General features: G+C 41.7%; 1 protein-coding gene across 3 annotated transcripts; it reads left to right on the forward strand.

Moving 5' to 3' along the window:
* Positions 1 to 395: 395 nt before the first annotated feature.
* CKMT2 (creatine kinase, mitochondrial 2) lies at positions 396 to 27,166 on the forward strand. 3 transcript variants are annotated; one of them, XM_030466774.1, is made up of 11 exons: positions 398 to 498; positions 7,095 to 7,168; positions 11,225 to 11,397; positions 12,744 to 12,942; positions 14,185 to 14,280; positions 15,011 to 15,232; positions 18,707 to 18,792; positions 21,168 to 21,291; positions 22,677 to 22,811; positions 23,167 to 23,292; positions 26,932 to 27,166. In XM_030466774.1, the coding sequence occupies exons 3-11, from the start codon at positions 11,246 to 11,248 to the stop codon at positions 27,049 to 27,051; spliced, it is 1,260 nt and encodes a 419-aa protein (XP_030322634.1). In that variant the 5' UTR covers positions 398 to 498; positions 7,095 to 7,168; positions 11,225 to 11,245; the 3' UTR covers positions 27,052 to 27,166. The 3 variants fall into 3 exon arrangements, with proteins under 3 accessions (XP_030322636.1, XP_030322634.1, XP_030322635.1); XM_030466775.1 differs by having other exon boundaries at positions 455 to 498; positions 7,099 to 7,168; XM_030466776.1 differs by lacking the exon at positions 7,095 to 7,168 and having other exon boundaries at positions 396 to 498.

Below are 27,166 nucleotides of genomic sequence, written 5' to 3' on the forward strand. Positions count from 1 at the left end.
TGTTCCTTGATCTGACCCATTTGCATCTGGGATATGCGCAGGTGGATTTACCCTGCTCTCAGTGTCTCTCAGGAGTTTCTTAGGCAGCACAGAAGCTCCTCTTGACCTTTCTCTTTTGGCTGTTACTTAATTGGGCCCTTGGGGGTGAACCAGCAGAGATGCAACTCATTGCAGTTAGGAATCTGGCCAAACATTTGCTGACGTGAACGCTTTCCCCTTCAGAAGTGTTGGAAAGATGATGTTGCTGTCACCCAACTGCTCCATGTCCCCCTCCTGCCACATCCTGCTCACATCCTCAAGGGCATCCTTGTGTGAGCAAATGTCATTTGGATAACCCTGTGCAATAGGATTGGTCACTGCTGCAATTATTTTTGTTTCTCTCACCTCCTTTTTCCCTTCTCATATTACCTGGTCTACTCTTCAGCACACCAACTTGTTGCTCCCTTTACACTGTGGGCTCGCTGCAGGCAGTAGGACGTCTCTACCTTCAGCTCCAAGGTCAGTTGGACTCCTTATGTTGCTTTTCTATCCTGGAAGGGTAGCATTGCAGATACAAGGATTGTTAAAATACTAAATAGAAGCACCATAGGATGCGGTGCAATTTGGTTATAATTTTTTGATTCGCTTGTCTATTTGGTGGAGGAAAAAAATGTGTCAACCCACTGTGCAGCTGAGGATGCTGACCCTTAAGTAACAGTTTAAGGAAGGGAAAAATAAGTCTCTTGGCATATGCATAACAAGTTCAGAAAAAACTTGTTAGAAAAAGCTATTTTTTTTAAGAAAAAATCTCTAGTTTTGTTTTTAAAATTGTTTGTAGCTCTGTGCACTACAGAGTTGAGGGTTTTAGACTGTAATAAAGTGTCAAATTGGCTCAGAAGGGGAAGAACTCCCTGCACCTTGGTTGGATTTCAGTAGGAAAATTTGAGATTCAGACCCTGACCATGTCAGGTCTGACCGGACAGACTTCCAGCTGATAGAAACCAAAAATAATGTTTTTTTACTAAGGGCTAGTTGCTCAGGGTTAGTTGTCTGATCTATGAAGAGTCATAGTCTTTTCTGTGTGATCTCTAGTCATATGAGTGTATTCATAGATTCAAAGTTTGGAGGCTTTTAGTTTTGTTTTTTTTAAAATTATTATATTTTTATAACCATTCACTAACCTCTGGCATTACAAGGAGAAACTTAAATTAATTGTTCCTAGAGATATTCCATGCTGTGATTAGGGCATAGTTAGAATGGTGTCTGCACTGGCATTGTTTCTGCATTCTAGAGGCTATGTTAAACCCAGAATAGTCAACAGGGTTCAAGTGTTGCTCAGGGTGGGCTATGAGAAACTGGAGAAATCACCAACATTCTCCTAGGAAATTTAATAGTTTATAGCTTGTCCTCTAAGCTTGTAGAGTGATACAGAAAACCAAGGGCAATTTAAACTGTTTTCTAAAAATGGTCTCTTATGCACGCAGTCGCTTGTGACATTTATTGCAGATGTTTCTAAGGTGCCAGCAACTTCCATAGAGGGGCAGAGAAAACTTTCCACTGGCATCTATAGGCTTTAGATCAAGCTAAGGGTGACTCAAAGGAATTACTTCTCAAATATAAAAGACCAACCTCCTTCTCCTTCCACCACGTGAAAGTTCAGCTCACTGCAGTGATAGGGTTAGCTAAATGGCTTAGCAGTTGAAGACCTGTGTATGGATTTCTCTGTGTCTGTGAGCCTGTGTGAACTTTAGCTGTGACTCTGCCATTCCTCTAAAATGTCGCCTAGGATCACATGGTGTGGCAATTAATACCACCCATGACATGGCCAAATATTTAATCTGGTTCTATTTCTAGAAATGTCACTGTAACCCTTGTACCTTCCTTCCCTCCTTGGCTACAAGCACATGTGCTGTCTGGTGTGAAATATAGGGTAACCAATACCTGTCTTCAAATAGAGTGAGACAAAAAAAGAGCTGACAACTTCCTCTTTAAAAGGACTTGCAGAAAGAAAAGAATTAATAGCAAAATAATTATTTTTTTTTAAATATTACAAGTAGTAGTAAAGTTCACAAATACCTTAAAGGGTAAAAAAGAGGCAGCTTGTGCATTTCTGATTATTCACTCTCCTCTGAATTTCACAGAGAGGGATGCAGCATCTTCACCTCTGTGCCAGGCACAGGATCCCCATGTCCAATGGGACACAGCTGAGGCACTCCCAGCACAGTGGGATCTGTGAACCAAATGTCCTGAGGAACCTCTGGCCACAGTAGCAAAAGAAGTGTTGCTGTGTCAGATTTTTCTTGAGTTGTTGATTTGAAATAAGGATCTTTTCAGTGTTGGTGAGGGACCTGCAGTACAAAAGCCATATCTCTCCTGGAGGATACCTTCAGCTTTAACAGACTTCAGTCCAGGTGTACAGTGAATAAGAGGAAAAAGTTGTTAAAGGTTCTGAAATAAGCATTCTCCAATTTATTTTTTTTTTCATGCTGGGTTCAAACTGCTGTCACAAACAACACTTCCACCTTAAATGACACTTGGAATCCTCTGGGCTGTTTCACAGCCAGCATGAGATTTACAGTAGTGACTTCTGTTAAATCTTGCTACTGGCTTTTGTCTCCACCTTCTGTGCATGGTAGCTGATACCTACATTAAAATACAGTTTTAAAGCCAACATAGACTCCTGGCAGGATATTAATGTCCTGGAAGCTGGTTATCTGGGCATGTTTTGGGGCAAAGCAGAGAGGTGAAGGCTATGACCTTTAAGATCATGACCATTCACACAGGTTTTGCTGATTCAATGACCATAGGTCATCATGGTATATAGGAATACTTCTTTGGAAAAGGCAACACCATTTTGACTCTGAAGTTACGTACCTTTTATGGTACTGGTGTGGTGAAAGAATAATAATGAAGAAACCTTGGTTTTGCGGACACATAATCCTGTGTTCTGGATAGCTTAGTGGTTGCTACTTTACACCAGTGTTGTGTTTCATAGAATTATAGAACAATTTGGGCTGGAAGGGACCTGCCATGGGCAGGGACATTTCCCACTTGACCAAGTTTCTCGGAGTCCCATCCAACATGTCCTTCAACACTTCCAGGGATGGGGCAGCTGCAACTTGTCTTCTTCAGCCTGTTCCAGTATCTCACCACCCTCACACTAAAGGATTGCTTCCTAATACCTAATCTAAATCTCCCCTCTTTCAGCTTGAAACTATTCCCCCTTTTTCTATCATTCCATGTCCTTGTAAAAAGTCCTTCATCAGCTGTCCTGTAGCCTCATCAGGTATTGGAAGGTTCTTTAAAGTCTCATCAGAGTCTTCTCTCCTCCAGGATGAGCAACCCCAACTCTCCCAGCCTGTCATCACTGGAGAGGTGCTCCAGCCCCTCAAGCATCTTTGTCACAATAATTTTTTCTTTCTCCCAGTAATAATACAAATGACCTTGGAAATGAAGCTTTAGGGACTTGTTTCCAGTGACAAATTCCACACCCATGGCTACTGACCTGCACTCCATGCCCTGGCCTTGGGCCAAAGGCAGGTGTAATCCTGAAGGCATACAAAAGACATCTCAAATAGTTATCACGAGACAGTATCCAAATTATGAGTAGCATGACATAATAAGAGGGAAATGTGCAAGGCAAGTTGCCCGGGCATTTCTTAAACCTGTTAGTTTCAAATACCAGGGGCCTTCAAAGTGTCTTGCAGCACATTTGACTAATAAGGAAAAATACTTAAACCTTCCCTGACCTGTAGAAAATCCAACTGATGCTGAACACCAGATGAAACATCTCTTACCCTCCACACTCAGCACCTCAGGAGTGCCCAGTTGCGGGCACTGCTCAAGTTCTTGCTTGCTGCAAAGGAGAGGAAGACAGGGGTGTGTTGTAATTGCAGGGTGAGTGCAGACTAAATCAGCCCTGACCACAGGGAAAATCAGGAGATAAATTACTTGAAGGGGACCATTACATGAAAGCAAGCAACACTGGCTCTTACACTGGGGAAATGGTGAGCCAAATCTAAGAGTGATGTCCTGTGCAGAAGTGGGTGCATCCTCCCAGCTGCAGCACAAGTGAGCACTTCAGTGCTCATGAGGTGCAAGTTTTGTATTTCTGCCATCTGCTAAGGGCTCTGAGAAGCTCAAGCTGTTTCCTGATATCCCCTGCCTGCTCTTCTTTCAGAGCTGTCCTAGTCAGAGGACTTGAGCTAGTGCTCCAGTTTATGTCTCCCCACTGCAAAATACCAGTTCTCATTTATTCCCTTTGGTCTCCTGATGTGTCAGGTTCTGTTGCTCCGCATACAGAAAATATACAGTGTTCCAGCTTCATCACAGGCTTACACTGAAACACCTAAGTATTTACATCACACCTCTGAATATGTCTTACACAGTATGTTGACATCCCTATGTCACCAAATTAGTAACAAAAAAGCTGTCTGACTCCTAATGTGTCTTTTTGTAAAAAAACAAACAAACAAAAAAAACCCTAAAACAAAATAGTCTTGTTAATAACAGAGTATTATCTGGGTAGCACATGCTTGATGTCTCATGCCATCAATCCTAAGAATCTTGTTAAAATCTATTAAACAAAATTACTAAGTCTTATAGCTCAAAAAAAGTGTTGTGTCCCAAGTCCAAAGAAATTGGACCTCATTTGGACAACTGCAGAAGAGATGTTCCTGGAACCAAAAATGAATGCAGGTTTAGTTATAGCTAATTCTGTTGGATGTGTTACTAAAACAAAGTAATACAAATTCACATGCAGCTTGTGGTGCATTGAAAGAACCTAAAACTTCTGCAAGGTTGTTGCTGTTGTAAATCAATTAGCAAAGAGTGTTTAAATAGAAACAATTATAATTTGGAACCATTTAAGACTATTTTATCAGTTCATTCAGGACCCCAAAACAGAGAGAAAGCTTCTCTGCCTGTAAGAAAGCATTCCAGTTTACAGGGAAAGTGAAAGTGCGAGTAAAAGAATTGATGGGACTAATACTTAAGTCGATGAGGATCCTGCTATTGCAGACAAACCCATCTCATAATCTTACTCGGAAATGTCTCTGTGTCCATATCAGATGTAGTTCCCTGACTGCTCCCACCAGGAAGCTCCCTAGGATACCAGGTTGAGGATTGTAGTCATCACTCGTAACCACAGTTCCCTGACACAGGGAACTGCCTGACTCCAAAGGCAACTGTGTGACTCCCAAGGGGAGACAGCACTTGGCAGGCAATGACCATGGAGTGAGCTTATGGTGAGCCACTGTGGTCCCCTGGGTCTGATGTGACCTCTGTATGTATAAGCTGTTTACTAGAGAGATTTTCTGCTGCTGCCACGCTGGGGACCTGGTGTGAAAGATCTGGTATCAGGAGGATGTTGAGGATGAAATGAAATGGAAAGAGTTCAGGGTAGGGCCAAAGAGTGTTTAGTAAATTTGAAAAGATGATAAAAAAACCAAAAGCAACTGGTGGAGAGACATTTTAAAAAGCTAGTTATTACGTAACTACATGTGGTAAAACAAGGAGTAGAAATGCCAAGAGCAAACTTAATAAAATTAATAAGAAAGGCCAGTGATTCAAACTAAAGACAAACCAATGCAGGGCAGAAATAATTTAATAGATTTGTGTGGGTTTTTTTAAACACAGGTTTATTAGCCCTGGGAACTCCTTTATCTTCTACAGACCATATTATCTCTGAGAAGTTTTGGATGCTTTCCTAATGCAAGTGCTTTCCTCCCAGGACATCCAAACACTCAGTTCCTTTTCAATGGTTAAAACTCATAATAACAAATGTTCTCCTGATCTTGAAAAATCATTCTTTTCTCTTGCCACCTGTGCTACAATAGCTCTGTAGGAATCTACAAAAAAATGAGTTTTCTATCATCATGAAGCCAAGGAAAGATCCTTAGGAAGTTCCTATTAAAGAAAAGTGTGCGCTACCATTTTTGAGGCCACATAGTGGTTATATATCCCTGATGAAAGTGAACCCTTACATTGGAGACCTAATGATAGTCTGCAGTGAAACCTGAATCACAGCATGGCAATTCTGGCAAAGTGTTCTCCAAAAAACCTTACTGCTATTATGATACCTTTGGATGGAGTAATTACATTTCTCTGAGTCCACAGAGGTGGTGATGTTATAAACTTATTGTAAGACAGGTTGACATTTTCTGTAGGAAAACAACCCAGTTGAATATGTTAATGACTTGATGTCAGATTTGATAAATAGCTTTGATAGAATTCTTTTCATTTGAAAGCATTCCATTCAGACTCTTTCAAAATGGATTTTTTGAAATGTTTTCTTTGAACCAATGTGTTAGTATGAAATGCTTTTTTTAGGAAGGAAAAAAAAAAAAAAAAAAAAAAGGAAAAGCAAAACAAAAGGGTCTTGTTTCCTGTCAGATAAAGTGTTTTGTTTATTATGTAGAAACTTTGTTTGCTGAACTTGTACACCAGTTTTTTTTGTACAAGTCTATTTTTGCTCTTTGGGTACAAGGCACAAGGCACCACCCGGGCTGAGTTTATGCTGCAGTGTTTATTTGCATTGATATTAAGAACCATAGCCCACCCTTGTGGCGAGAGGTGTTTATTGAATCAGGAGTTAAGACCATTTTGATAAAGAGGCTTACAGTCACCTTTCCACAGCGGTCCGGATGATGTTTTTCTTCTCCTAAGAAATTCTAACTTTCATGTTCCCCTAGACACTTTGCATTTGACAGTCACAAATGATGGTCCCTGCGATGGCAATGCCACGCTGCAGTCAGAAGGTCCCAAGGTCCCACCCAAAGGAGCAGAAGATGAGAGCAGCTGTCGTCTCCCAGTTCCGGCAGGCAGCAGCCGCGTGATGCTATGATTGATGCCTGTCAGGTCACCTTCTCAGCAGAGTCACCTTTTCTGCAGGAGTGACTGGTTTTAAAAAGCTGAGGCACTGACTGGTAAAGACAGAAACTGAACTTCTCCTTACAGAACTGCAAAGTTTGGGGAAGAAAATGTTAGGGCTAGGAGTGCTGGGCTTCAGTTGTAACAAGAGATGTGTAGTTAGACATTAGCTTTAGAAAAAGGAAGAAGAAAAGCCTATTTTACTCAGATTTTATTTATTTATGTATTTTTATTTTTTTTCTTAGGTAGGTAACCTACGCAGTCTGTGGCATCCCCAGTGTTGGAGGTTTTTAAGAACTATTATAAAAGCATCTGTCAGGTAAAGTAGAGCTTGCCTCAGGGTAAGAGAAATTTTTCTGTGATCCAACAAAGAATATCCTGGGTGACAAGGCATGCAGGCACAATGGGAGATAACATTGTCAACAAGAAAAATTCTTGTGTTATGACACCTTATCAAAACTCAGAAAGTAAAACAATTTCATGACGATGCAATCTGCTTTAGATCAGATGTCCAAAAGTCAATGATTCTTTTAATGCGTCAGTCCCTGAAAAGATGAGAAAACTGCTGATGCTGCCCCAGCAAGAAGTCAATGAAACTGTCTGTGCTGAGAGGGTCTGCTTCAGGCATTGAATCTCAGCATTGCAGAGCCAGACAAAGACAGACATAAAAAAGAGTGAGGAGGAGGTACTCATACTCACTTAGCAGAAGTAGTCAAGTACAGCATCCCTGCATTTCCCTTCACCTTTTGATTTACCAAGGAAGTGCCTTTGCCTTTTCAAAGTGGATCCTTTCCCCCTAGGTTCATCAATTTCTTTTTCCAGGTAATTTATATCTCTTTCTGTGCATGGGCTGTGATTTTTGTCACAGCTCTATCCCTCAGGCACGGAGTGTAGTTCAGCCTGAAAACCAAGGATGCCAAGATATCTGCAGCCACCCAGGCCACAGCTTGCACACCACGTTTTGCAGAAGGTTTTCTCTGCTCAGCTGCTGTCAGATTCAGACTCTCTCTTATCCCTTAGCTTGCTGAAAGGGTAAAGAGGAGCACTGAATAAGTAGCTAAACAACATTGAGATTTTATCAGCTTCAGGAAGCCTGGTTTGTCTCCGAGATAAATCCCAGAGTGCAGCTTCTAGCATCGTCACCCTTGCAGAATTCCCATGTACTTCTCAGCTCTCCCAGAACAAAATAATGACAAGCACTGAGCAAAGAGCACATTGTGCTTACCTTCCAGTCCCAGACCTCAACATGTTGCTGATCCAGAGAGTAACTTTCTGGCTGAGATGTAGTGTTTATCCTTTGTGCATCCTTGATCACTGGAAAAGTCTCAGATGGAGAAAAGTATGCAGCCAACAGATGCTGTTACAAAGGGTGGGACTTTCCCATTGTGTTGCATTAGTACAAGGAATGAAGGTTATGTGAAAACAGGAGACAACATTGCAGGTGAGTAACATGTTTAAATATAATGTCCTGTTTGAGGCTCGAGTCAAACAGGTGCATTGCTCTCCTTGCTTCTGAAGCACTGCAATTGCACATTTTATTTAATGTGTAATTTAATTTAATTCCTCTAATTTAGTTCCTTTAATCAGAAGTATGGGCCAGATTTGTCCTGTAAAGCAAGATGGGAATTGGAAGCTCCCCAGAAGGGACTGGTGGAAATGTTGATGAGTGCCTGCTTGGGCACAGATGAAGTCATAATGTCATTGTCTGCAAAGGGATTTTGGTGAGAATTCTTGTTTTCAAGACAGGATTCTGAATCCCAGCCAATTCCTTGCAGTAAAGATGGGATCTACAAAACAGAACTATAAATACACAGAGCTGATATGAAAATATGTGTATTGTTTCTCAGACACTTTGGTATAACAATAACAGTTCTGTGAAGATTAGTCACAAGCAAATATTTCCAGAGTGTAGGATGGGGATGCTATATTATGAGAAGGCACAAGAACCATCTGCTAAATACATAGAAAAGAAGGCAGCACACAAATCTCTGTCATAAACCTCATATTTGATCTTGATTTAGAGTCAAATATTCTCCCACTGCATCTTCTGTGGGATGAATCTTATTGCAGTCGTGAGAACCTGCCCTGCAATTCACCTAAAGAAATCCATGGATGGAGAGTAGGCACTCCCAGGGATAAGATTATGGAACTGCTGGTGATCTGCCTCCTGTCCCAGACCTGTGTCATGTGTTTTTCAATATACACTCATGCTGCACAACTAATTCATGAGGACTCTGAATAGCTGAAGAAATCACAATATGGGAAAAAAATGCCTTCCCTGTGTGGTCTCTCCTCATTCCTGTTTTAGAGAAATTCTCTCAGTGAAAAAATAGTGACGTTTCTGTCAGTTAGTCAATTTTTTCTGGAAGGAGAGTTAAATCTATGTATATTACATATTGAAGGGATGGAGGAGACAGAAAAACAAAAATACAGGCATAAAATTGGTCAAGCAAGATATAGGACATGAAACAAATCACCCTCAAAACAGAAAACCATGCAAGAAGGTGAGAAGATCTTTTTACTAAGTGACAAGATACAGATGCAACATCACCTCTGCCTTTCGACTGGAGAAGAAAAGGCACAGAATTGCAGTGTTTGGGCTCTAACCAACCCAGACTTATGTGAAAAATGTTGGATATTGGAACACTGTTCACTAAAAATAAAACCAAATTCTTTGAGCTGTCTAGTTTAATCTCTAAAAGAAGGTGAAAAGATTACATAAACAATTATTTTTTAAAAAAAATTTTGAAAACTCAGCTGCAGCATATCCTGAGAGAAGGTTCATGATTTCCTGTAACTCTTCTATGCCCATTTCTCAAATACAATTTCCCAGAATCCAGTTTTAAGAATACACTGTTTTCAATGACACAAATTGGGATTTGTGTCCTTTGTTTAATCAGAAGTTATAGCTGCTCAAAGACCTGATGGTCACAGAAATACTATCTAGACTTTGCTAGATTTACAGATCTCCTTGTCTCTAGACACAATCCCAAAGCCATAGCAGCTCTATGAACCCAATGCTGAGAAAAAGTGGTAGAGTATACAAATTTGAGACCAGGGAATTTTCGCAGAATAACAAATTCATACACTGGTAAGGGCTGGAAGAGGCATTTAAAAATTATGTAGTCCACCTTTCCTCTTGTGGGCAGCAACATCTCTCATTAGACCAGGCCGCTCAAAGTCCCATCCAACCTGGTGTTCAATACTTCCAGTGATGGGGCAGCCACAACCCCCCTGGGCAACATGTGCCAGTGTCTCACCACCCTCATCATAAACCACTTCTTCCTTGTATCCAACCTAAATCTACCCACTTCCATTTTAAAACTTGCCCAGGTAAAACCTGTCACTACAGGCCCTGGTGAAAGTTTGTCTCCATCATAAAAGGTGTCTTTCAGGTACTGGAAGGACTCTAATAACGTCTCCCCAGAGTTTTTTTCTTCTCCAGGCTGAACAACCCCATCTCTCTCTGCCTGCCTTCATAGGAGAGATTCTCCAGCCCTCTGACCACCCTCATGGACCTCCTTTTGACCCTCTCAAACACCTCCATGTCTTTTTATTGCTAGCCTGTTTCTCTTTTCTGCATAAAGCCTGCAATTAATTTCTCTTCCACATGGTTGTCCAGTCCCTCACTGAAGCGATGCACACAGTGCATCCACATCAACCTTCAGTGAGGTGTTTTATAAGTCTGTGAGCACTGGGGTGAAATGCTGCCCACCTTTGTTTTGATGATTGCTCCCACTATCTCCATTTGATGGAATACATTCAGATATTGTAGAAGGCAGAGAAGAGTTGATCTCTAATCTCCTGTCGCAAGACACTGAGGATTTTTTGGTCCCTAGTATATCACCCTTCCCATGCTGTCAGACACATGATGAGTTAAAACCTACCCCAGCTCATATGGAAGAAAAGGCATAAAGTGCTTACCAGGTCAAGCCACTATAGAAGAGACACAAGAGTTTCTGTAGGTGATAGCAACTGAAAGGAAAAACCCAGCTAATGAATATCCTACCACATGTCAACATACTTCGCTGTAACTTTTAGGCCATTGAAAAAATATCTCTATGTAATGTGTTATTGCTTCAAAGCAAGCTAAAGGATTCAATTGTAGCCTTAGAGTCACTGAAGCAATTGAAATACTCTGGGTGTTGGGATTAGAATTGTGTGCTCAACACAGCACCAAAAAAATGAAGTAGGTTACAGGCATGAAATAATACACATACTCAATAACCATTTTTCTGAACACTATGTAAGCGCAAGCCAGCAATAGAAATAAATTCCTCCTATCACAAGGATCGCATTAAAAAACCGAGGGTTTATTTTTCTTTCCCATTGTATGAGGACTTATGGGTTGACCATGGTGTGTCTCCTCCTGCAGGCATCGTATCCTCGGGGAGGAATGGCTGGCACCTTCTGCCGTCTCCTGGCTGGCCGTGCAACCACTGCCCTCTTTGCGGCCGCGGGCACGGGGGTGCTCACCACTGGGTACCTGCTGAACCAGCAAAATGTGAACGCTGCTGTTCATGAAAAAAGGAAACTCTTCCCTCCGAGGTAAGGACTTGGGGTTGGGCAGCTGGCTGAGCACAGAGCCCTGGCAGCTGGGCCAGGAGAAATGTGAAGATTTTGGAGGAGGAAGATCCTCAGCAAAGCTGCAGAGTCCTCGTGTGTCTGCCCATGGGCTGTGTGACCTGAGAAACAGGACCCTTTATTAATCACCACGGCATTAGGTAGCATCAACCATGTCCTTTGAGACCAGAAAGCAGGGATGTGAGATAGTAGCAACACTCAAAAAAAAAAAAAACCAACCCAAAAAAACTCAATTGCCAATGACAAGCACACTAAAATCTTTAAATTTTAGGCATAGCACTATATTAGTCCTTATTTTATCTCATTAGCTATAAAATGCTTTACTATCGAACTGGCTGAGTGTACAGACTTTACCATTAGGAAATGTGAAAATATTTCCAAAATGCAAGTAGTAAATAAATCTCCCATTCAACTGCTGTTCCCTATATACCCCTAATTCTGTCCAGACTGGCTGGCTGATGGTTAGAAATTAATTACAGACCTTCTTCACAATAGACTGACTTTTCTGGCCCCACTTAAAAAAAAAACAATAACAAACTAACAAGATACCAAAACACAAACAAAACAAAACACCAACTCAGGCTCTGACAGATCATTTTTTGTTTGCTTGTTTGTTTTTAAGCAGTGAATTGTATCCTAATAAAAAGATATTATTATAGAAATAAGAGAGCTGTGCATAAAGAAAATCACTAGCAGTACAAGGTAGATGTTCTGTGACTCAGCTGCAAAAATGTGTAGCTAAAGAGCTTTAGGATCTTTATTTTCCCTGTCTTGGTACACCATGCAGCTTTCCGTAAATAATAAAGCCATTAAAGCAAACTGAGATATTGTAGAAGAATGAGCTTCACAGCTGACATAGATCAGACAGTTCCAGTGATGTTCACTAAGCCGTGTCCACTGGGCTCTGAATCCAATGAACTAAACTTCATTCCCTTCCAACATGAACAAAAAAATGGTACAGCTCTTTTATTTCTGGGGGGAAAAAAAAAAAGTCTCAGCAGAGATTAAATGGAGCTTAGTACAGTTCCATAGCTCGCTGGGATTCATTTTCCTGATGGCCTTGAATAGCAGAAAGATCCAATTGCCAGTCTTCTGAGGGGTCCTGCTGGCAGGAAACATGGGGTACTAGCAGTGACCTGCATCTTCCTCCAGCCTAAAATGCAATGCAGCACATAAACCATGAACTAAGTAAACTTTTAAACCACACCACATTCGCTGTATCTCACGATCCCTTTAATAGATTCATGAATTAGAAAGGATCGCTCTTCAAAGGGGCCACATTAATTATTTGGGATTCTTCTTCTCTTCAGTGCTGACTATCCTGATCTCCGCAAACACAACAACTGCATGGCTGAGTGCCTCACTCCAGGCATCTACTCCAGGCTGAGGGACAAGATGACTCCCAATGGCTACACCCTGGATCAGTGCATCCAAACCGGGGTTGACAATCCTGGCCATCCTTTCATTAAAACTGTGGGCATGGTCGCAGGTGATGAAGAATCCTATGAGGTAAGACATTTCCACAATACTCTTGCATTTGGCTCAGTTTTTGTGGTATTGCTCACAAGAGCTCTTTGGATGAAGACAGAGTCCTGGTAGGGTATGTGCTTCCACGAAAAAATTGTATCCCACAGAGTACATAAGAGGCAAGCCATGTGCATAAAGATGTTTTTTTCCCTACTCTTCCACATTAGGAAACACATGAACATGAGGTGTTACCACAGGTGCCCTCTCTGCTGCAATTGAAGTTAATAAAATGTACCTGCTCGGGAGCAGCTGCTACCTGCCTCCAGCGGCTGCCCTCCTTCCTACGACTAAGCTTAGTTTATGGCAAAGCTATGCAACCCTGAGACACACAAAATGAAGGTAATGTGGAAATTACATTGTGGAACAGCAGAGGCAGAAGTGAAACAAAAAATGTCTTCTGGGAAGTGCCATACATTATTAAGCCACAGCTTTTAGGTCATGATGAAAGTTGAAGACAGCATTAGGATGGGCAGGTTTATTTAACTCTGGAATGAGGAGAAGAGAAAAGAGATAAAAATCCTTATTTGTATTGAGCTCTGTGGTCTGCTTCTTTCAGTCCACCATACAATGGTACCTTTTACTACACAGTCTCCTAACAACATAACAAACACTGGGCTGCTGAGGATGGACTGGGACATCTGGCATTCTGTACTACCAGCTCCTGCTTGGTTTATTCATTTAGATGTGCTCCTCACCTGCATGAAGGTGTGCTTTTGATTAGTGCTGACACACCTGAGCCAACTGACTCTAATGAGGGCTAGTATCCCATGGCAGTGAAGACATAGGGTACTCCTGCATGACCTAAAAACAAGAGGCAAGGTGTCAGGGACTCTGGCTGTGTGTCCTGAAACCTAACCTGGTTGCCACCACATCCTGTACTTGTCTGTGGTAACGAGACTAAGCTTATAACTAATCACAGAATTGCCAAATCATGAATGATTTGTGTTGGAAGGGAGATTATAAATTATCTGGTTCCAACATCCCTTAACTAAATAAGGTGTAATTACACCTTCCATTTATTGTGAAGATGAGCAACTGCTGCAGAGCACTGTTTAGATCAAAATCACCCCTCTTTTTGTATTTACTCTGTCTGCATTTGCAAAGCCCCTTTCACATTTGTCACCCAGGAGCCTGTGCCAGGGGACTTCTCATGTGGCTGAAGCTGATGCATTTAAGTGTTTCTGTCATGCTGCAGACTCTTTCTAGATTCTCTTGACTCTGTAGGTGTTTGCTGAGATTTTTGATCCTGTCATTAAATCAAGACATAATGGCTATGATCCACGGACAATGAAGCACCACACTGACCTGGATGCATCCAAGGTAAGATTGAAATAGAATAATGAGGCAATCAAGGTTCAGGGCTGCTTCTTACAGCAATGATACTATATGAAATATTAATTTTCTTTTTCCTGGTCCAACTCCAAAGATAGTTATTTTTCAGTCAAGGACAGCGGGATGCCAATCATAGCCCTAATTGTAACATAGCTCCATCTTTACCTTGCTCCTAGCAGAGGAGTCCATCCCAACTGGACCAAGGATTTGGGCCACAGTCACCTTTCATGAACTGCCAGATAGCCTTGTGTCTTAAGGGCTGGAGTGAAAGCAGGAGCTGATTCCACTATGCCTACATACATGTAATCAGACCTTCAATTACATTGTGATTTAGCAACTTCTTGGGCTTTCCTTTTTCAAAGGATCTTCTGTACCTGGCTCCAGCCTGCTGCTTCAGCCCATATCTGTATTTCCAATAACCACGCAGATTCCTCCAAAATTTGGGATAAAGGACTAGATGGTTGCACTGCCACATTGATCTAGCCAAAGAAACTTGTTGTTCCTAAAAACACTCTGGTGTCTGAAACTCTGAGGAGAACCCAGTATCCCAAGTATTTGAGATCTCATCAAAATTGATCTGGCATCGTCAAAGACAATTTGATGAGATCTCTCCTCAAAGATGCCCCCCTTTTTGTGCCATGGAATTTATTGTTCTTTTTAATAGTGGAGTGCAACACGGGGGGTCTACGTGTGAACTCATGAAACCTTCTCCCCCCAGATCACCCATGGTCAGTTTGACGAGCGCTATGTCCTCTCGTCACGGGTGAGGACCGGTCGCAGCATCCGGGGCCTCAGCCTTCCTCCTGCCTGCACTAGGGCAGAGAGGAGAGAGGTGGAAAATGTGGTGGTCACTGCTCTTTCTGGGCTGAAAGGAGACCTTTCTGGAAAGTACTACAGCCTGACTACTATGACTGAGAGGGAGCAGCAGCAGCTTATTGATGTAAGTACTGGTGCTGATGTAAGGAGGTGCTGACACCACCTTCATTTCATCTTAGTCCTTGTCTTTCCTTAGAGTATATGCTTTCCTGTGTAGCTAAGGAGGGTAATCACAGCATTAACCCAACAATTAATGGTCTGACAATATTGTTAATGTAAAGAAAAATCATCCAGTGTCTATATTATGGTTAAGTACATAACTGTGCCGGTCAGAAAGTGGAGTTATATTCCAGACAAAAAGATCTGTGTCAAATAAAATATACATGCCTGCTGCCACCTTTTTGGACAAATAATCAAGTATATTTAGGACTTTTTCAAGGTTGTTTCCTTGAGTGAAGATTGGTATTTTCTATGTTAATAATCATTCTAACTAAAAATGTCATTGCACTGAGATAAGCATTAGGTATTATCTGTATTCTAGATTGTCAGCTTTGACCATAATTTCTTTATGTCAAAACTACAGTAATTCCAGTTTCCCCAAAATGGTAGTAGCCAGTTGCACCCAGGAGGCCTTTTTCCAGGTCCGCTGGAACTTCAACCTTGTATTTAAGGACTTGAAGGATGATGCCCATTACAAGAGTTTTCATTGTCACTCAGATAGGAATGTGATTATTTTTGTCATGGATTTTGTCACAGCATGTGACATCAAACAAACCAACAATGTGCATGTTAAAGATCCAAAGGAATGGCCGTATCCTGTTAGTAACATTCCTGGCACGTTTATTCGTAACAGCAACCAAAAAAGAGCTGATGAAGTAGCATAACTATTTATAATCCAGGCACTAGGTGTCACAGCCAGGATTAACCAGGAGTTAAGAATTTATATAAAGTCAGTCACTTTTTTAATTGAACGTCCTTTATTGACAAGGTATTGATGACAGAACTTTCTTCTTCAGAAACTTATGGCACTTGGCTTGGTTAAATATGCCCTGCAGTGGATTAAAAAAATTGTCTGGATGGTTGAGCTGAAAGAGTGCTAGCGAATGGAACTAAACCTGGCTGGTGACCTGGTCATGAGTGGTGTCCCCCAGGGTTCAGTGCTGGGGCCTCTTCTCTTTTATCTCTTCATTAATGATTTGGATGAGGGGATTGAGTGTGCCCTCAGTAAATTTGCAGATGACACCAAACTAGGTGGCTGTGTGGATCTGCTGGAGGGTAGGGAAGCCTTACAGTGGGACTTAGACAGGTTGGACCAATGGGCCAAGGTTAATTGTAGGAGGTTTAACGAGGCCAAATGCCAGGTCTTTCACCTGGGTCATAACAACCCCATGGGGAGCTACAGACCTGGGGAAGTGTGGTTAGAGAGCTGGAAGTTGGAAAGGGACCTGGGGGTATTGGTTGACAGTCAATCTGAGTCAGCAGTGTGTGCAGGTGGCCAAGGAGGACTATGGCATCCTGGCTTCTGTTAAGAACACCGTGGCCAGCAGGAACAGGGAGGTGATCATCCCTCTGTACTCAGCTCTGGTGAGGCTGCATCTTGAGTGCTGTGTTCAGTTCTGGGCACCTCACTATAGGAGGGACACAGAAGTGCTGGGGGGTGTCCAGAGAAGGGCAACAAAGCTCATGAAGAGCCTGGAGCAGAATTCCTGTGAGGAGTGGCTGAGGGAGCTGGGGGTGTTTGAGCTGGAGAAGAGGAGGCTGAGAAGAGACTTTAGAGCTCCCTACACCTACCTCAAGGGATGTTGGAGTGAGGAGGGGAAACAGCCTCTTCTCCTGTGAACTGTGATAGAACCAGAGGAAATGATGGAAGCTGTGCCAGGTAAGGTTTAGGCTGAATGTTAGGAAATATTTTTTCACTGGGAGGGTTGTCAGGCATTGTAATGGCCCAGGACAGTGGTGGAGTCACCATCTCTGGAGATATTTTAAAAGCATTTGGACCTGGTCCTTAAGGACATAGTTTAGTAGTTAACTTATGGTGTTGGTCAAAGGTTGGACTGGATGATCTTGGAAGACTCTTCCAACCTAAAACATTCTGTGATTCTGTGACCTAGTGTAGGTTTTATTTCATTGCTGTTTTCCAGCAGGATAGAGCAAATGTCAAAATAGGAATGTGGAGAATATAATTCTTTCATGTTTTAAGGCTAAGTCCTTTGGGAAGTGGAAAAGATTCCACTGATTCATATTTTTATCTTGTTTTGTTTGCCTTTATTGTAATACAAGCTTAATGAAATCAGGGCATTGAATGCTTCAAGCTCAGGTCCCATCTGTAATTTGTACCACTGATTGCCTCCTCCAGACCTTGAACCTCTGTGGTACCCAGCTGGCAGCCAACCATTAACAAGCACCATTAGATCTCAGTAAGATCAAACCAGTGCTAGATGAGTGGCATTGAGCACAGAAGATATTTGGTAATTTACAGATTTGGGCCATATATACACAAAGAAGACTAATAGTGCACATCTGTTTTTTTGCAAGAGGGAGATTTTTTTCTTTCAAAAAAAAAGTGGAGTGCAGCAAGCTGAGGAAGGAAATCTTGTACCCATGTAATGAGCAAAGAGAATCCCATACCTTTTCTTTTTACTTGGTTGGGGTTCTGCCTGCATCATGCCCATCACAGGGTATTAGAAGATGAATACCCAAAATTCCATGCAAAGGGGGAAGAAAACTTGTCTGACACGTCATATTTTTTTCTAAACAGCTACCGTCACTATTCTTAATTAAGCTCTAGCTTACAAAACCCAACAAACCCCCCACTCTCAAGCCCCCCACACAACATGTGATATGTCTGTGTTTGAGGAATTAAGAACTAATAATTTTTCAGCACACATGAAAACCAAGTACTTATTTGCTTTTGGAAAAAAACCTCAACAGCCCAGTTATTAAAAAAATCTAAATTATCTGAAATGTGGCAAGTGGGTAGCACAGCAAATGTTACATTTATTAAATCAGAAATAGCATCTCTGTTAAGAAACAGAACAAGTCTGTGACTCAAAAGGTCAAACATGGCACTGATTTAATTCCTACCTTGACTCCATGAGTGCGGGAGAAATAACTTTTCAGAAATAGCATTTTTAATTTTTTTTTCCCAATCTTTAAGAACTTGTTGCCTTCTACCTTGGAATATGAATGTTTGCAGAAAATATCTGGTGCAAGCAGTCAGGTCCCCCCAGAATACCCTTTGATTCCCACTTTCCATTCCTCCCTACATTTGAAAAATATCTTTGGCAAAACATGGCCATAATGCCAATGATAGTGAGCCTCAAGAAAACTGGCTGGATAAAGTGCTTTTAGTTTTCAGAAGAAAGAACCAGATTCACAAGGGGTACTAAGTGATTTACTTGCATTGATTGTCTTCACATAAATAGTATTAGAATTATTCTGCTTCCTTAATAAACCTGGATTTTGTTGGTAATTTTTGTTTGTTTCTTTGTTTGTTTTTTTGGTTGGTTGTTTGGTTGGTTGGTTGGGGGTTTCTTGTTTGTTGGTTGTGTCTCATTTTCTCTCTCTCTTTTTGTCTGTGTCCCTTTTCTGTATCTAGGATCATTTTCTCTTTGATAAGCCAGTGTCCCCTTTGCTAACATGTGCTGGGATGGCACGTGACTGGCCAGATGCCAGAGGAATCTGGTATGTTGTGTGACATGCAGAAGCTTGTGTCATGTTTTAAAGACTGTATTACAAAATTCTTTTCTTGTCCTAACCTTGCAGCCTCTCTGTACCCGTACTGATAGAATGTTCAGCTTTCTTTAAAAAAATATTTTCTTACTTAATTAAAAAAAAAAAGACCAAAAAAACCCAAATGAAATTCAGAGATAGGCAACAGAATGTTTAAGACCTTTATATTCAAGAAGATATCACTAATAAAATCCACACAACACAGCATCACAGGCTTCCCTCTTTTGAATTTTTACTTTAATTTTTTATTTCTTTTTAGATAAAACTTTGATTTGGGAAAGAGCCCATGAGTCGCCATGCAGCTGGCAGAGCTGAGGTTACAAAAGCAGCTTTAACACCAGTCTGCAGCCATGCTGTCACCTAGGAATCACAGGCCACACAGCTGCAGGACATGGGATTGCTCATTCCTGTCCCCTTTCTGTCAAAAGACAGAGTGTTACTTAAATTCCCAGAGCTGAAAGTAACCCTTTCTTTCCCAATGAACTGGACAGGAAGTTGAACTTCCTGTTTTGGTCTAGGTCTGTATTGTCACAATATCCCTGATGTATTTTGTGGCCACATCCTGTGTTTTCTGCAGAGAAAAAGGGATAATAGATCAGTGCACAAACCTTCCTAGATGAAGGCAGCTGTCCAGCAAATAGCGTCTGCATCCATCCTGGTATACTTCTAGGCATTACCAAATGCTGTAATTCTCAAAAATCAGGATAAAAAAGATTCTGATGAATGACTGAGCCTATGTCCTTGCCCTAGGCAGGTTCAGGACTTTCAAAGATGATGGCACTTTATGCAGTATCTGTCAGTGCTGGCTCACATTCAGAAGCATAGCCAGTATTGCTGTGATGAGCTAAACCTGATTTCTGCCAGGGTGCAGGCACACTGAAACCTGATCACCTATGAAAACAGACGACCTGCTGTAAGGTTTATTTTTATTTCCACAAGCTCCCTAGTCCTCATATAAATCTGAGGAAGAGGAAAAAGATAAAGCTGAGGCATCCCATTCATTCTTTCTGCAAACAAACAGAAATACAAACAAGATGGTTATGATCCAGCTATCTACTTAATAAAACAGATCTGGGTTTTGGGTTTTTTTACATGTGAAATGCCAGGCACAATGGAAAAAAAAATGCTATTGAAAAGTATATCAACCAGCTACATTTGCAAAGCCTACCTTTCTCTTGCAAGAAATTCTTGTCAGAAAGAGTACACACTGAGGGAAACAATTTTGCTTAAAATGATTGCAATCCTGTCCTTGCTGTGGGCTTTGGGACATCAACCTCACCTTTGGTAATGGCAAAGTTTAAACACACTCAGCATGGCTGAAGTGGTCCTTAAAGCAACGGGGGAGCCTGAGTTAATTAAAGGGAGACCCGAGTCAGGCCAACTCCAGACTGTTTGCAAAACCTCTCCTGTACATTTGTAGGTGACTGAAGCCAAGGTAAACAGACCCCTGGGTGACTGTGATGTATGGGCACATACAACACCTGCTCAGTGTTGCACTGGCAAATTCCAAGTGCAAACAGAAGGAGGTGCAGTAAAAGACCAGCAGAAACTGAGGTTCTTGGTGAACTTGAACTTTCAAATTTCATGTGTATCAAGCCCGGTAATATTCCACTGTCTCTATGAATGTGTCTGATCTCGTCAATCACCCTCTACATGCTGTAGTAGACAACAGAGAAAGTGGAGAAAAGCAAGGAAAAGTGGCCTCTGGTCTGACCCAGTACTTATTAAACCTAGTGATAACTGACCTGTTCAAACCAAGAGTGAAAACTCCAGGCATTTTCATCCTGACTGACAAGGCAGCATCAGTCATGGGCTGTTCAGAAGCAATGTGCATCTGCTTGGACATGTAACCTGATGAACGTGACAATTCCGTGCTACCAAGAGATAAAGAGACCATGGGGATTTGATTCAGGGGAGAATATGATTAAGTGAGGGCATATTGCTTGCCCCCCAGCAGCATGTAAATGTTTGTGATTTTTCCTAGCTTCACAGTTTGCTAAGGACAATGGAAACCATCCCTGCTGAGAGAGGATGCAGAGCTTGGCTTCTCCCTTTGCTGCACTTCCCAGCTGTGCTCATGCTCTAGAACAACACGAATTTCCTTGCTCAGCATCACAGCAGCATGATGTGATCAGAAACCCATGTAAAGCTATTGGCATGAGGATACAACAGTTAAAGTAGCTCACATCCCTAAATCTGTAAAATATTTTTCTGTGCTTAACCTCTACACAGCCCTGAAAGACTGTAATAAAGCTAAGGATACTGAAAACTCTTCCTCGGGGCTTTTCTTTTTAAAGATATCCTTTTTTTCCCCCCTTCTCAACCAGGCATAACAACGACAAGACTTTTCTCATCTGGATTAATGAAGAAGACCACACCAGGGTGATCTCCATGGAGAAGGGTGGCAATATGAAAAGGGTGTTTGAAAGATTTTGTCGTGGTTTAAAAGAGGTATTATCTCAATTAATTTATTATTCCTCTTTATTGTTGGGCTGTTGTCAGCACTGCTTACTGTGGCTCATGCTGAACTGATATATCAGGGAGCAACAAAAAAAAGTAACACCAATACACACAGCAACCCACACAAATGCAGTTAAAGAAGGGAACACAAGCAAATAGCTAACTGAGTTGTAGGGAAAAATCAAATGTCTTTGCAGCTTTTTCCATTAAAATCATTCACACAGGCTGGCAAAAGAAATATTCCCTTTTTGCCATTTTCTGCCTGAGGGCTGTAAGAATTAATAAATTAAGCATTTTATTTGGGTTAGGTGATTTCCTTGAATGAAGAATTTATTTGGCCCAGCTTCCTGATTCTCATCCCTGATGGTAAGAGCAGAGTGGATGCTGCTGGGATTGTGCACAGGACTCAGAGCTTAGGACATTGGTTCACTGTCATTTTTTGGGAGATATGGGATTTTCTGATTAAAATGATAAAAACTGATAGCCCAGGCCCCTGGCATCACTATTAATAAAGACAAAAAAGGCCTTCTGAGTTGTTGTGTGGCTTACAAGTGTTTTGTCAAGCCATTTCAGGTATATCTGCAAGTTGTCTCCAGACCAGTGCAGCTCTGGCACAGAAAAGGTTGCTTTAATAGAGAAAGAGGTTTTGGATCTCAGAAGTCTATGGAGTGTAAATGAGCTAACAGAGTACCAGCCTACCTGAAGGTCAATAGACTCTTGTGATTTTTCTGTGGTTATTTATTTCATTCTAGATCTGCTAGAGTAAATCTAGAGATCTACTCATGGAAAGCATTCTATACAAGCTATTTCATCTCCTTATTAGGAAAGTGTGGCTGCTAATACTGGCATTTATAAGTCGTGTGCCCTCCTTAGAGAGTCATGGCATCACCTTGAAAATTACAGAAAACTCAGCTTCAGCACCTTTTGTTTGTTTCATAGTGTTTCAGACCTTTGGGCTTGTATGTCACAAAGTTGTTCCAAAAACACCAAGGTCAGAAAGTTATGGCAAAAGCCATAATTCTTAAAGTATATCTTCATGGGCTAGGGTTGTACCAAACCACCATGAAAGAGAGCTTTGTGATAATGTGACAAGAGTCTGCAAGCTAGGGGTTGTGAGAAAGTGAAGAAGACATTATTGTAACATGGACAGTGGGGTTTCATCCTTGATGAGTGCAACCATTTGTATCAGATCCAAACCACACTGTTTTATAGTGTAAATTTATAGTAACACTGGTGTCAGTGATACTCATTATCAACACAGATACATGGTGAAAAGACTCTCAGCCATATGCAGACATCTTAAAACAAAACCTTTTTATGCTGCTCTTTTATTTTCACTTGGGTTTTGTTTTGATTTGGTTTTTTTTCTATCACAGGTGGAAAGATTAATTAAAGAAAGGGGATGGGAGTTCATGTGGAATGAGCGTCTTGGATATGTTCTGACCTGTCCTTCCAACCTGGGAACTGGTTTACGTGCTGGAGTCCATGTCAAGCTTCCCAAGCTTAGCAAGGTACATAAATCATTGACCAAGCCAGTGACAGAAGTCAGCTCTTCTGACCTGTACAGGAACAAATTAAAAATGACAACTTACAGTGATTGCACATTAGCATGATGGATGTGTAACAAGGTCCCAGGGATAATGCATGACTAATCAAGCATAATTTTATTCTGCAAATCATTGTATTTGTTATGGATATTAATCTACTCAAGCCACCAAAACATATTGTAACCCAAGGACTGAGAAAACTATCCATCTCAGCTTGTCTTTCTGGAGATGTTATCAAATCACAGATAACAGCACTGCAACAACACAGCACAGAAGGCAAAGTAAAAGGCAATAAACTCAAACCTATTTCTTCTGATAGGATCCCAGGTTTCCAAGAATCCTGGAAAACCTGCGTCTGCAAAAGCGTGGCACTGGTGGAGTGGACACAGCAGCTGTAGCAGACGTGTACGACATCTCCAACCTGGACCGCATGGGCCGCTCAGAGGTAAACCTGTTCTTTTTCCTCTTGCTTTTAGCTCAGGTTTGTACTGATATGAGTCAGTTTCCCTCTAGCTGGGTTCACTCTGCTGACCTCAGTGGAGCCATGGCAGTGTTCAGTCCTTGAAAAATATTCCTGTTACTGCAATGAAAAAAAACCCCAATCCTCAACAAGCTACACAAACGTGACTTGTTTCTACCATGTGCTGAGGATCCACACTGAGCGCACACAGGTGCTGAGAAAATTTGGTACCAGACATCCCTCAGGACAATTTTTTTCAACTGTCAAACCTGCCTGCCCTCTACAAGAGGGTCTCTGCAATGCACATGAGACATGTTGTACACGGGGTACTTAATTAGCTGCTACATACAGGGTGGTACCAGCTGTACCTCCTGTAGTAGGCTGGGGAAAGAAGGAGTCATTGAGTCCTAACCCACCTGGGGTATCAGGAGCTAAAAGGTTTGAAGTGTTGTATTTATTCCTTTTAGTATTGGTAGTCATGCCCTTTCTCCAGTTAGATAGCAGGTCAAGGCCAGTCCTTTCACTCAAAAGTAAATGAGAAGGAGCTAGGGCCATCTTCACAAGTCCTATGTGACACTGAGCTGAGGATGCAGAAGATCTGGGCTGAAATCAGAGAAAAAAATATAAATTGTCAGCTCTGATTTGTGCTGCAGGCTACAATGACAGAAGTTAATTGCAGACATTTGTTAGGAGATATTTCGGTTTGAATGAATATTTGTTGTGCCAAAGAGTGGAAATGTCCCAACAGACTGGTAGTGTTGCTGCTCTCCTGGGAGTCTTGGGTCTCAGACCTCATTCCAGTCTCATATTTAAATATTTTACAAAGCAGAACATCTCCTAAGAGCAAATCTACTGGAGAATGGGTGAGAAACAGCCATGTCAATGAGTTGCAGCCTCTTCCCACTAGCTCTGCCTCAGCCCAGCCCTTAATCCAGGTTCCAGACTGCAAGTCCTGTGGGACCACCTCTGATTCCCTTACCTCACGACAACCAAGGCTGTGTTCACCCTTGGCTGAGTCAGGAAAAAATGAGACAGAAAATTGCCTTGCAGGCCCCTCCAAGTCCAGTGATTCAAGCACTCTGCTAGCAGACAAGGAACAGAGCTTCAGAGCTTCAAACCTTCTGTCAGCCATGTCCTTCATCCCCTTGGTGCATTTGGTCTCAGATATGGTAAACCAGGCAGACCCTGGTGGGACTGATGTCTCCTCAGGTCCCTTTTGCTTCACTTGCAATAAATGATTTGGGCTCAGATGTCAACCTGCTTGCACATCAGGATTTGAAGGGCTGCCTGTTTATCCAGCAGCAAAATTTTAATTACCTTGGGGGTTTTGCTGCCCAGTTTAAACTTGTTTGTGGAGAAAAGCATGCTGTCAAGGTGTGTTTACCAACACCACCACTGAGGAGTTTTGGCAGCTTAGATACAGATGCAGTTTGGTGCTGCTGTTGCAGTGCAACACCCAAGTTCAGCCTGACTCTTGGTAGGTTTTCATGACACAGATACAACCTTGTGACCATGCACCCAGGTTACAACCAGATTCAAAGAGGCTGACAGACAGCCAGCTGGCTTCTCTGCCTCACTCACCTTGGATTTTCTACAGCTGGGATACAGCCAGGTCAGGGCTTCTTTACTTTCTTATCTGAATACAATCTTGACAGTCTTCACAGCCATGGCTTCTTTGTACAGGGCTTTGGAATTTTTAAATGTTAGAGTTCGATGTAGCCAGCTATATTCCTTTGTATCTAAACTGAAATAAAGAGGAATCAAAAGCTATTAAACTCTACTATTTGCAATAACAGAACATGATGAAGACATTTATTAATACCTGAGACACTATGTGTGCTTTACACTAGAATAACACTAATAATACAGAAAGATTACACAGCATCATTAACTAATACATGTTAGGACAGATAGCCTAAGCCTAAAAAATTTTGCTTATTTGAAGACTTCCACTGAAGTCAGTCATTTGTTGTATGGGATGGATTCAAAAGACTGTCAACAGATAAGACAATCCTTAGCTTCAAGACTTTGAAATCTAAATAAGTAAAGACAAACTCAAGGGGACAGAAATGTTTTATTATAAGACACATTCTTTTTCAGTACACAATAAGAAAGAATCCATTATGTGGTAAATGTGTTTGTAGAACTGAATTATGTTCCCAAATGTGCACGATAAAATTGTTTGTATTTTTGCTTTGTTTCAGTTACTGGTCAATGCAAACTTAATATGAAATTCCTTTTCTCCTGGAGGCAGCAAATTCAGACCTCTGATTTCCCAACACAGCTGGTCTGCAAAAGACAATAAAATAAACTGCTAAGCCACTGAAATGCTTTATAGTGAAAAAAGTCCCTCGAAAATCAGCTACTGTCACAATAAAGAGACAATGGGATTTAGTCTTCACATTTGGTGTTAACAGACTAGTCATTAAAGGTTGTTAATGAACCATTTCATGAAAACTAAGAAAAATCAGTGCTATAGCTTGCTGGCTAACAATGCCACAGGGCCTGTGGTCCTCTCATGCCACCACCTGTGGAGAAAATCTGCTGGGGACAAGGCACCTTCTATTCCACAGCAATTGAGAACAGTTATAAAGGCACCACTACCCCCTGCCATATAAAACTACAAATTTTGGTTCTGCTCTTGCTGTGGAGCTAATCCCACCCCTGTCAGTTTATATCAAGAGCTGTAAACAAAGGAGTGATGGATGGTGTAGAGCCAGCATGACTTTAGAGTGTGTCTGCTTCAGACATGTGGGTCCTAGGCTTGGAAAAACCACCTCAGCAAAGTCAGCATGCTAGGCAGAACGAATTGGATGATCACAGCAGGGTTCATGGTCATCTGTAGGGGAACATTTGGTCCTGAGCCACTCCTGTGAAGAAGTACAAGACCTCAGTGTGACAAGCTTCCTCAGGCAGTCTAAATGTCTACAGGCAAGCAGGTGGTCCTGACATCCTCTCAGTCACAACCATGTCAAGGACTCACACCCTGTGCCTCCATCAGCACTAGGGGTGTGTGAACCCATGCTATGAGTCTTCCTTTCCTGGCACCACCATTCCAGTTAGTTTCCATCTGACTGTGCTCACAGAAATGCTCCTGCAAGCACAGGAGCTGGGAAGACAGCTGCTGCTTCAGCTAGAGCTGCCCAATGGTGTTGAGCCTTGACACCACTGCTGTTTTGGTTTCTTCCTCCTTGTACATAAGAGTGGGAAACACAACATACAGGCACCCCTACCTCTGCTGGGCATTACTTCCCAAAAAATATCTGGGGAATGTCCTCCACCTTCATGATAGTCACAATTTCAAATTGTGCCTAAACATTTTATATAAGGATTTTAATTGTTTGCTTTGTTCCTACAGGAATATAGTAGAAGCAGAATTTGGTAGAAGTTTAGGGGCATAACTGAAAGTTTCTGGTGGCCCAAATTCAGAGCTATCAGGAGAAGGGAAATACTGTGGGATTCCACTAGACTAGCATGACCCATAGTTCCTGTGGAACAGGGAGATCTCTAAGGCTTGTTACTTTCATTGTTACATGCTGTTGTTGCAGTACAAGACAGTTTTCCCTTCCTCTGTGAACAGTATTATATAAAACTTCTGTTCCTATTATTTTCTTCTTGTTGCAGGTGGAGCTAGTCCAGATTGTCATTGATGGGGTCAATTACCTAGTTGACTGCGAGAAGAGACTGGAAAGAGGTCAAGACATCAAAGTGCCACCACCACTGCCCCAGTTTGGCAGGAAGTGATCTTGCTGCTGATGGTGGCAAGCGATGGCAAATACGGTGGCCACTCTGACAGAAGGGCACCTCTGTATATCTCTGTATAAATATCTTGTGTAATAAAACACTACCTGATAACTGA

This window comes from Calypte anna, chromosome Z, assembly GCF_003957555.1.
Source record: "Calypte anna isolate BGI_N300 chromosome Z, bCalAnn1_v1.p, whole genome shotgun sequence".
Taxonomy (NCBI): Eukaryota; Metazoa; Chordata; class Aves; order Apodiformes; family Trochilidae; genus Calypte; species Calypte anna.